This window comes from Grammomys surdaster, unplaced genomic scaffold (assembly GCF_004785775.1).
Source record: "Grammomys surdaster isolate TR1022 unplaced genomic scaffold, NIH_TR_1.0 219, whole genome shotgun sequence".
Classification (NCBI taxonomy): domain Eukaryota; kingdom Metazoa; phylum Chordata; class Mammalia; order Rodentia; family Muridae; genus Grammomys; species Grammomys surdaster.
In genome coordinates, this window is record NW_021604664.1 from 2,519,424 (window position 1) to 2,531,320 (window position 11,897).

Consider the following 11,897-nt stretch of genomic DNA (forward strand, 5'->3'; position numbering starts at 1 on the left):
AATGGACCATAATGCTTTATTTCTCACAATATGATAAAGATTTAATAACCCTCAAGTTACTCTGCACAGTAACCAATTCAGTGTCTGGTTGTAAGCACGCTTCCATGACAGGGAAGTAAATAAATTTACCCACTCCTCACAAGGTACCAGTGGCAAACCTAAACTCAGCTGTCAAGAGCCATGCAAAGGAACAAGTGACTTTAGAATTCACAGAGTGCAGCTCGCTGATTAGCTCAATTACCATGGGTGTGCCTCAGAGAGGCAATTTTCATTCCGTGAATAGATTTTTATTTGTAAACCAAAGTCTTTCTCCATTAAATGAAATGTGTTCTGTGTCTCACTAATGTCACACTTTCTACAACACAGAGATAACTGTGTACAGACATGAAGTATCACATTTTATTCACCCTAGATTCAGCCAAATTGGACAACTTAAAATTTCAAGAAAGAACAATTGATTTTGGAAATATACATTATCAGGCCTCTAAAATGTCGGTTTTTAACAAGACAGTCTGTGTCTCTGAGGCACTACTGTGGTTTGCTCTGTAGTCCATAAACACTGATACATCATAAGTCGTCCATGGGATAATGAACAATCTTGACAGACTGCATTTGCTGAGGGATGTTGAAGGTGGGGGTCCCAGCTGTATTCTAGGGCTAGGAGCTTGGTGGGTTTGTTGACGAAAAATATTTGTTGAGGTACTTTTCGTAGGTACCGTTAACTCCATTTTCTGTATCCAAAATAACATCTTTCAAACATTGCTGAGCCAAGTCCAAGACTCAAAAGGGCACTCCACCTATAATGGCGCCAGCACAATAAAAGTCACCCAGTCCAAAGGGAACGTAGGCTGCCGATGTAGGTCTCCTCTCATAGGGGAGATGCATCATCTTTCAGAAATACCACCAAGCATGGAGCTGAGCCACAGATGTGCTAGCATTTCCACTCCAAATTTGTTCTGGAAGACCATGTTGCTGCCCATGCTGAAGAGGAAATCCACTTCATGCCTGTCATGGCCCTGAATGTGCTCAGACAAGATTTCCATGCGCATAAGGTAAAGGTGCTCCACATCTTCTTGTCTGTGATGAATACTTGGAAGGATTGCAGAGGGTTGTGTTCCATTTCTGGTAGCTGCAGGTACTTATCCACCATGATGTAGACAATTACCCGATAGCCAGGCGTGAAGAATTTGCTGGCCGATTGCAAGAATGGGTCCAGGTACTGGTCAGTAAGACTGGGAACACACAAAACAAGGAACACATTTCTAAATGGAGTGGGTGCCCTTGGATGTGCTGTCAAGAGAAGTGTCCTTGATATTAATAAACCCAAGAGGTCAGGAGAGAGATGTTGGGTCTGAAGATCCACCAAACTGATTAGTAAGTCCATAGGCCTGACAATGGCCATGATCCTTTAGAACTACTGAGTCCGAGCTGAGTGGGACATTAGTTAAAAACTCCCAGTGGCCTTATGGATCCAGCCTTGGTACTGGGACTTATCATGGCAAATTTCTATTTGGTATGCTCAGAAGGAGTTGTCACAAAAGAGGATATGACACTCTTTGGGGGCAAAACATCAAGGGATGCTGAACCACATTTCCCAAAAGGGGAAGGGCTTCGAAATGTCTACCTGACAACAGCAGACACAGCCAAGCCCAAGGTGACGTTCTGCTTCCTGTAATATTTCTCCAGGGCCTTTCTGTCAAAGGTGCCTTCCCATATGACTGGGGCCAGCCAGTCTGTGGTCGTGATGAAATTCAGTTGGCCACTATGGAACACAGAAATAAAATGTGATAGGTTGGGTCAATCATCAAAATGGACACAAGCCACCATGTCACAAGCTGACGAACAGCTACATGTTGGGTGTCACTGTATGGTAGCAGCGATGGACATCCAGCAACAGATGCTAACCTGAGATGTCACTGACCAGTCAGATGTGCTGAACCTTCACTTGCTCACATGACCCTGGCAATGCCCCTCCCCAGATGACTGCTAGCTTTCTTCTTGTTCTTCATGTGGACCCACAACTAGTGAGTGGCTGGGCTGGCAAAGCCACAGCACCCACAGCCAATCGAGCCTCAGGCTGTGTGTTCTCTTCCTCCAGAACATGCAACTACTTATCTTGAACTCTGACTATAGCTTAATCAATTAAAAAAAAAAACCAGCCTTGGGTCAGAAGCCCGGAATATCTTGGTTTTTCTGAAGCCAGCACTGTGGGCAGGATTATGGCCTCCCTTCTGTACCATCTGTGTTATTCAGTGAGAGTGAGACAGATTAGACTTGCATTCAATACTGAGGACATAGAGGGAGTAGGATATACCAAGAAGGTAAGCCATATAAAAATCAATGTAAGCCACTATAACAGAAACTAAAGAAAAATTACATGCCCAAATCACTCAACACAGGACATTATAGAACCTGGTATCCATTCATGATTTAGAAAAAAACTTCCAGAAAAGGGTGGGGATGGGGAATGAGGAGAATCACCTCATCTTGACTTTTTAAAAATTCTACATGCCCTGTGGGTGTGGTGAGGCACACCTTTACTCTTAGGAGGTAGAGACAAGATGGATCTCTTTGAGTTTGAGGGTAGCCTGGTCTACATAGCATGTTTCCTGGCTAGCCAAGACTACATAGTGAGACCCTGTCTCAGAAACAATCCATGATAGTCCTACAGTTAGCATGTTTAATAACGAAAGACTGGCTTCTTCCTCCCGAGATCGAGAACATGACAAGGATATATGTACCTCATCTCGCTCTTCCACACAGTGACAGAAGCTGTCGCCATCACAGCAAGGAAAGGAAATCAAGACATCAAATCGCAAATGAGAAAAATAATACTGACCACAATACAATCAGCTATACTTAATCACATACCTGAAAACGCCTGAGAAGAAAAATCACATAAAATTGATAAGTGGATTAGAGAGAGTAGAATTTGCCAGATAATTCCAAAACATTAAGCCCTCTGTCTACATACATACATTAACAACAAGTATGTAGAAACTGGAATTAGAAACACAAAATGAGGGCTGGAGAGGTGGCTCAGTGGTTAAGAGCTCTGACTGCTCTTCCAGAGGTCCTGAGTTCAATTCCCAGCAACCACATGGTGGCTCACAACCATCTGGAACAGGATCTGATGCCCTTTTCTGGTGTATCTGAAGAAAGCAATGGTGTTCATTCATAAATAAATAAATAAATAAATAAATCTTAAGAGAGAAAGAAAGAAAGAAAGAAGGAAAGAAAGAAAGAAAGAAAAGAAAAGAAGGAAAGAAGAGAAACACAAAATGTGCTTGCTGGGATCCAAGTTCAGTTCCCAACATCCATATCAGGCTGCTCACAAGCTCCTGTGACTACAGCTCCAGGGGATCCCACATCCTCTTCTGACCTCTGCAAGCACCTGTGATTCACACACATGCACACACACGCACTCTGAAGGTATTTCTGAAGGCTATCCCATGCTGTTCCTAGATGCCATTTTGCTTGCTCATCCATCAGTAGAGGGGCAATAAGTTAATTTATCCCCTAGACACACTAGGGATGATGCTCTCATGAAAATTTTCTCTGAACACGTTTTAGTTGTCTTGGAGATGGGTCTAGAGGTAGAACTGCTGTGTCCTGTTGTAGTTCTGTAGCTCACAGTGGTTTCACAATGCCACAGTTGGGTCTGTAAGTTCAAAGGTCTCTACATTCTAACACTTTTTATTGTCTAGCTTTTCCATTCTATTCATCTGGTACTCTTCCCGTGGAGTTAAAGGTGAACTGGTGACTCAGTGTGGTTTTGATTTGCATTCCCCTGATGCATTCTGTGTCTTTCTTGGGCATTAATGTATCTTCCTTGAAGAAATGTCTGTTTAGGTCTTTGCCTATTTTTTCCTGCTTTTTGTTGTTTATTAGTAAGAGCTGTTTATAACCAGAATACTAGGTTTGTATCAAATAAGTAACTTGAAAATAGTTTTCCTATTGTACAGATTGTCTCTCAGTTTTTTTTATTTTGTTTGGTTTTGTTTTTTGAGACAGGGTTTTTCCTGGCTTCATGTCTTCATACAGTCTACAGCATTTTTAGTTCAGATAAAGCCCAAATGATCTGTATTTCCTTCTGTGTGTGCTAGACTAAGAAAATTCCTCCCCTCCTTGAGCATTGTGTGTCTATACTATAAAAAGTTGTGCAGGTCAAAGCTCGTGCCCAGGGGTCGCAGGCGGCCATACGGGGCAAGCCGGAGCGCAGAGGGGGTCCAGGGACGAGCTGTTCAGTTGCACGGGGGCGGAGCCGATGTAGTCTCTCCGAACTGGGGGGGGGGGGGAGGGAGAGAGAGAGAGAGAGAGAGAGAGAGAGAGAGAGAGAGAGAGAGAGCGCCCCACAGACGGCTGGGCCGGAGAAAGCGGGGCCCAGCGTGCTTCCGCAGATGGTTGCAACAAGAGTGCTGAGAGAGAGTCCCGCTGGCTGCTGAAACAGGGGCGTGCATGAGTTTTGACCTCTCCCGTAAAACTCAGGGCAGTTCCGAGTTATATAGAGAGGGAGAAAGGGGGAGGATCTGGGGAGGATTGGGGGAGGATCTGGGGAGGCATGTTTAATTTGTTCCGCCCTCTGGCCTTCATTAGTATGTAAATCCCTAGGCCCTGAGGCCTACAGTCTAGCCTATGTGACTGAACAATGTAATTCTATGGAGATGTGACTGCTTTTCAGGACCCTGGATTCTGGGGGGCACCGAACTCCTGCTGGTTCTCAGTCAGAGTCTCGGGGTTCTAGGCACACTGCTCAACCATGACCCAGGATACCCTTATGCAGTCCCACAAAGGTGTTGAATTTTATCAACATTTTCTGCATATACTAAGGTGATTATGTTTTGTTTTGTTTTGTTTTTCAATTCCACCAAGGTGCTCTTTGTGGTGATCCTGTGCACTGAGATCCGTGGTCTCTCATCTGCTGGCTCCAGCTGCGGGAGTCCTCTGTGTATTGCCTCTTTCAGTTAGCGCACTTTCAGCTCTTGCTTTCCAGACTGGGTTCGTTTCATGGTCTGTGTGCCTAGTGCTTTCAGCTGTTTGGCAGGCTGTTCTCACACTCTGCTTTAGCTTTTGTGTATAGAGAACTGATTCAAAGTTGTCAGTCCAATGTCGAGCTTCTCCAGGGATGGTTTCTACTGATTCTTCTCTTTCCCCCTATAAGGACCAACCAGATTGTTATTTGTGTGTTTTCATTTTTTATTAAATTAAATTTGGGGTTTTTAAAAAATAATTTTTGAAAATTGAATGTGGCTACTCAAGAGATTAGACTTTGCTTCCTATCTGGGTATTTTTCTTTTGTTGTTTGTTTGCCAGTTAGCTTAACAGTTAGCAATTGATGGGACAATTTTCCAGAAATCCTTGGGATCTGTAAACTTGCCCCTTCTGCTGGGAGGCCCTGTGCATAGGCTGAGGTGTGCCATTGTCCCATGTGCGCAGGAAACTCTGCTCAGCTCTCACATCTGGCTTGCACTGAGCCTGCATCAGCCAGGGGTAGGCAGCGGCAGGGGCCTCAGAGCCTTCTCAAGGTCTTTTCTGAACACACAGTTCTTCCACAGGTGAGGTTTCCAGCCCTGGGTGTCGAATATTCACCAAGCTTTCCTAAACCCCCATGGACAGTTCCAGAATAGCTTTTCCTCTTGACCCCTTTGCTTGATCTATCACTAGCCTCACTGCCCTGCCTTTTTAGTGGCTAAACTAATGCCTGTCCTTGTTTCAACAAATGCTCCTGGTTAGGTCATTGCAGAGCCTTGCAGCTGGGAGCTGGCAGACAGGTGAGAGTGGGTTCCCTGAGTGTGGGAATTTGAAGGGTTTTATTCTTCCTGTCCTCCCTGCCATGTGGAGACTGTTGTGTAAGGGAATTGTGGAGCAAGAGGTTGGCATGGAGACCAGGGCATTAATTAAACACTCCAACCATCACTGTCCTCTCACTGGTCTGGGAAAGAGGATCTGTTCTTCCTTTTGTTTTTTTTTCCATTGGTTTTATGTGGAAGAGAGAGCCTTACACAGTCATCTCTGCTGATATCAACCAACAGACAGTTTTCATGCCCGTTCTATTGCCAATTGCCAAAGAGGAGGAAGATCTTTGGGAATTTATGTAGAATACTGCCTTAGGAAACTGTATGTATACAAATGGTGTCCTCAAAGTCGTATGCCAAAGCCCTAGTTCTTGCATGTAGTGGTATTGGAGCTGAAGCCTTCTGAGTCACTGAGTCATGAGGATGGGGTCTGTGTCCTTGTGAACAGGGACAAGAGAGTAGACTTTCTCCGCTTCCGTCTTACCCACAGCAGAACAGTTCGCAAGCCATCAACAAGCCATCAGCAAGCGGGGAACAGGCTTCCTTTCATCTGGATTGTGATGTTGTCTGGCTGTGGACCAACCTTGCAGTGGAAAGTGAATTCCATCTGCCTAAGCCCCCCTCTTATGGCAGCTGGAGTGGCTCAACACCAGCCCTTTCTCCTTGGTTCCAATTTTACCCAATGCTCTATCCAGGAGGCAGGTTGAGGAGCACCAGTCCCACTGGCAGACACCACTCAGGCCCATGAGAGGGATGGCGAGTGGATAGACTGCTTGTTTAGACACAGGATGGTCACACAGGGACCAAAATGTATTACAGTGGTAAGAATCAGTGGTTAAGGGGAAATCTTAACATGGCTTTGGGCAAGAATTCCAGAATATTGCAAATATGATATATTTTATTTCTAAAGTTACAAACCACTAAAGTAGGCTTTTTCAGAATATATACCCATATGAGATTAAATTTACATAAAAAAGTCTAGTCAACCAGGGCACATGATTGGCCTTTTGGGAATCAAGATCGTGATTCTGTCAGCAATGAGGGCAGGGCAAGGGAACAGGAAGGGCAAAAAGCCAGACACAATGATAGGAAATTACAGTTTTATTTCATTTTTTAAAAAAGCAAATTGTGGACTGGGGAGCTGGATCTACTGGTAAGGTACTAATCCTATAGACATGAGGACCAGAGTACAATCTCCAGGACCCACACAAAAATCCTACCCCGGCGGCTCATGCTTGTAATCCCAGAGCAAGGAAGGCAGAGACAGGAGGCTCCCTGGAGCTTGAAAGCCTGGTATTCTAAGCAAATCAACAGGCTCTAGGTGCAGAGTGAGACCGGAGAACAGTCCCTGGGGAATAAGACTCAGGTTGTCCTCCAGCCTTTACACGCATGAGCACACATGTACACACTCATGAAAACATGTACACACTGACCAATGACCTGAGTAGAGTTGTATGAGGCAGTCAGGAGAGCTGCCATAACTGTGGGTGAGGACTAGCCTAGCTGTGCCTCTGAGGGACACTCATCACACTCAGGTATAAGAGGAACACCCAAGAAATGAGCAGTAGCTAAAAAGTGCTCCCATCATAACATGAGGACATAGATTGAACTGCGAGTGTTCACCAAGCCGTTTCACCCACAATAAGAGTCGATAATACTTTATGCCCTGTAAATAAGAAAATAAAGCTGTGCAGATGTTAAAGGAAATTTACTCCAAAATTTAAATGTTGTAGTGTGTGATCTAAGGACTCTGTTTTAGAAATGACCCTGTGGATAAACACAATCTGTGTACAAACTCTGTTCAGGGTCCTTCACCTCGATTATGACACTGACAACTTAGAACCAGCAGCCAAAGGGTTGATCGACAAGTTACCATGGAACAGAGTGCATGACGTAATCCCAGTGCTAGGGGTTGGGGTAGGAGCAACCAGAGGACTGTGAGTTCAAGGCCAGCTTGGCTTCTGTTTAAAGCAAAGGCTGGGGAGAAGGCTGTTGATAAAGTGCTTGCCAACCACCAAGCACCACCCAAATTTTATTCCCAACACACTGAAAAAGAAAAGGAAAATAGAAGTGGGGCCAGCAGGAGGGCTCAGCGAGTAAAGGTGCTTGAGGCACAACTGATGACTTGAGTCTGAGTCCCAGGAGCTCCATGGTGAAAGGAGAGGATGATGGCCACAGTTGACCTCTGACATCTACGTGTAGGCCGTAGCTTAAATATATACGTGTGCGTGTGTGCATGCATGTGTGTACACACAGATAAATAAGTGTAAGACAAATCAACAGCAATAGGTGTAGAGTTGCTCTTCTGTAAATCCTAACACCTGGGAGGCAGCAACAGGTGGATCCCTCAAGCTCACTGGCCAACCAATCTAGCCATTCAGTGAAGTCCACGTCCAGTGCATCAGTAGTTGCTTTTTTCTCTTGCTTCCAAAGAAGCCTTGGTCCTGACTATTTCACCCACTGTCAGCTCCTGTTTGCTTAGTTTGAGGCACAAGTGCTGGTGTTGTAGACATGCGGTCTAGGTGGTATGGCTTGATCATGCATGTTGAGACTTCAGTGGCCTCATCCTCAGCCACAAGGATGCGGAATCCCTGGGCAGAAGAGGAAGACTGAGACTGACTGACTCTTCATCTCCACACACCAATGCCACTGAACACACGCCTGCTCTTAGAAACACTGTCCTCTCAGCCTTGCTCCACAGAGGTGGGAGCAAGAACCTGCCTCGTACGTCTTCCCCTGAAGAGGCAGGAAGGTTAACCATAAATCCAGACCAAGGCACCCACTTTCTCCACAACACCAGGACAGCCTGTCTCAGGAAGCTCTTTGGGCTTGTGTAAGAATGGTGAGAAAAACTCCTACCTCTAGATGCCCTACAGAACCACAGTCTTTGACTGTGCAAAACCCATCACCTCAAAGTGACTCCTGGGGTTAAACCAGTCTGAGAGTGGAAGTTCCTGTTCCTGGTGGCTCCTGGTACAAAAGAGCAGCAGGTTACTGTGGCACCCCATGCCCACAGAGCCCACACAAGGCATTCTCAGCTCTGTGGCTCTTCATCCTCGCCACGTGGCCCCAGCCTCCAGGGGAGACAGATTGGGGCAGAGGACGCAGCTGGGAGAGGCAGTGTCTCCCGGCCTGGAAGGGGACAAGCTGGTCTAGGGAACAGATAAGGGGGTTGGGGGAGAGGTCACAGACAACAGCAGAATGAAGAAGAAGGTACCTTGGTGGGAGGAGAAAAGGGGTAAACTCAAAAGGGTTATTTACGTAGTGTAAAGAGGTTGGAGGAGCGTTTGATTCCCACTCCTTTTGCTATGAGACAGAGTCTATCTATGTAACACTGGCTGGGCTAGAACTTAACATGTAGACTAGGCTGGCCTCAAACTCACAGAGATCCATCTGCCTCTGCCTCCAGAGTGCTGGGATTAAGTGTGTGTGCCACTATACCCATCTACCTTGATGTTTTAAGTGCAGCTGCTTCTTGCTTACTGCAGGGTGAGAGCAGATGAGCACACTGTGAGCACACTGTGAGGACACTGTGTGATACTATCTAAAAAGCAGGCTAACTCAGTGACGATGGCCTAGCTTAGCCCACCCTAACTAAATAAGCTCAGAGCAGTCAGGGGCCTACAATTGAGCAAAGTCTCAGCCTGCCACGTTAGAAAGTGATAAAGATTCAGGGCTTCCTGCTTCTGGACCAACAGCAGGACATGGGGTGGGGAGTGCTAGTGGCTGCCACTTTCCTACCACAGTCAGGGCTGTCACTCATATTAACCATTTAAACCACCACCAGCCGGCAGCTTCCTGTGTACCACCAGGGGTGTTCTGTAACAGAACTGACTTCTAGAGCTCGTCCTTTACTGATGCGATCTGACATGACTTTGGCACGGATATCCCATCACCAAACAGACTGCCTCCCAGGACAGACAGTCAAAAGTCCATGAAGAGACCCTCATCAGATAACACACGACAAGTGGGGAACTTGCTAAAAACCTATCAAGTTGGCGGTGCTGGGGGGATGGCTTAGTGGTTAGAGCATCAGAACCTCTGGAAGACCAATCCGTGCTCTTAGTCTCTCAGCCATCTTGATCTTTTAGAGGACCAGGGTTCGCTTCCCAGAATCCATGTCAGGTAGCTCACAACTGTCTGTGACTCCAAGGCGTCCAAGACCAGTTACAGGCACTTGTACTTACATGCCCATATCAATATATAGTCACACACACATGTGTGCGCACACACACACACAGACAGAGAGAGACAGAGAGAGACAGAGAGGGACATACAGATAGACACACACACACATAGACACACACACATACACACACATACACACACACACACACACACACACACACCTCATGCTTAGCCAAAAATCATTTTAAAAGATTTTTTTTAAGCCATTGTGGCTTAGAGGTTAAGAGCGCCGACTGCTCTTCCAGAGGCTCAATTCCCAGAAACCACATGGTGGCTCATAACTTTCTGTAACGCCCTCTTCTGGTGTGTCTGAAGACAGCTACGTGTACTCGTATCCACACAATAAATAAATACATCTTTAAAAAGAAACAAGCCATTGGATTTCTTTTCTTTTTTCTTTCTTTCTTTTTTTTTTTGTTTTTTTTTTTTTTTTGTGGGGTTTTTTTTTTTTTTCAAGACAGGGTTTCTCTGTGTAGTCCTGGCTGTCCTGGAACTCACTCTGTAGACCAGGCTGGCCTCAAACTCAGAAATCTGCCTGCCTCTGCCTCCCAAGTGCTAGGATTAAAGGTGTGCGCCACCACTGCCCAGCAAGCCATTGTGTTTCAGTGTGTTGATTTTGTGTTTCTAGATCTAAGGCAAAAATTGTGTCTGGTCTGACCTAAAGAACCCTAGTCCCCTGAGACACTCCACAATGAATGTCATGCCCTGGTCTAGAGTAGGCCCAGTAAGCCAGAGATAGACTGGAACTGTCAGTTTCTTCATAGGGGAACCAATCCAAAACTTTCCACAGCCATTTCCAGTATATCACACACACAACAAAAACCACATCCAACACCCAATTGACCCTGTAGGTGGCCTTTCTGGCTGGAGACTCCAGGGGCTAGGCACAACATGGGCTGGACTAAATCCTCCCCCAAGTGGATAAGCCTCTCCATCTTTGATCCCCAAGTCCCCTTTGGGAGGCTTTGCCCCTGTTTCTAAGAGACAGCTGCTGGGAGGAAGGGGCTTTTCCTCAGATGGCAGCAGTAAATACTGCCACTTCATGCTCGGTCTCTTCAAGAACTGTGAACCATACACACTCACACACATGTGTACATGTGCACACACACACACACATCACACACACACATATTCACATGCATACTACATACCTATCAACCTACACAAAGGTAGACTTGGCCACCTCTAGAGACTTGTTTAATGTTTTGTCTCCAGTCTTTGTCATTGTAAGAACCTCTGTCCTGACAGCTTTGCCCCCCAATTCATAAAGTGTTCTCACAGTGACACCTTAAAGACAGCACCTTTTCTGAGAGTGTCTTTCAGAGAAAATACAGGATACCTATAGAAGGGGAGCTTAAGGAAAACAGTCTGGAGAGACGGCTCGGCAGGTAACAGCGCGTTCCTCTTGCTGAGGACCTGGGCTCAATTCCAGCACCCTGTGCAGGGACCTGAGGCCTTCTTCTCTCTTCTTCTGGCACCAGCATACATGTGGTATACAGACATCCATGCAGGGAAAACACATGAAATAAAAACAAAGGATAGGCACTGCATATGTTAAGCATCTAAATCTCATTCTTTATGGGTTCACTCCTGTGGAAACGACATTTATCAGAGGTGCAGCCATGGAGCCTCTGCTTCTGTTCCCTAAACATACCAACCCTTTGTGTGTGTGTGTGTGTGTGTGTGTGTGTGTGTGTGTGTGTGTGTATTTAGGTTTTTATACCTAAAACACAGCAATCCAGTCAAAAATAAAATGGGCAAAGGAATCAAATGTCTATTTTATCATAAAGAATGTACAGAAGCCAAATACTTGGAGCTGGGGAGAGGATTCAGTTTAAGACATTCTCTCATGATAGTACTTTCTTTCCCTTCCTTCCTTCCTTCCTTCCTTCCTTCCTTCCTTCCTTCCTTCCT

At 45.7% G+C, this 11,897-nt stretch overlaps 1 protein-coding gene across 1 annotated transcript; it reads right to left on the bottom strand.

The window, feature by feature from the left end:
• Positions 1 to 567: 567 nt before the first annotated feature.
• On the bottom strand, positions 568 to 8,803 carry Glt6d1 (glycosyltransferase 6 domain containing 1). The gene is given in 7 exon segments (XM_028772835.1): positions 568 to 636; positions 638 to 687; positions 690 to 938; positions 941 to 1,054; positions 1,057 to 1,232; positions 1,625 to 1,748; positions 8,704 to 8,803. Coding segments are annotated over 7 exon segments (882 nt in total).
• Between the last annotated feature and the right edge of the window lie 3,094 nt (positions 8,804 to 11,897).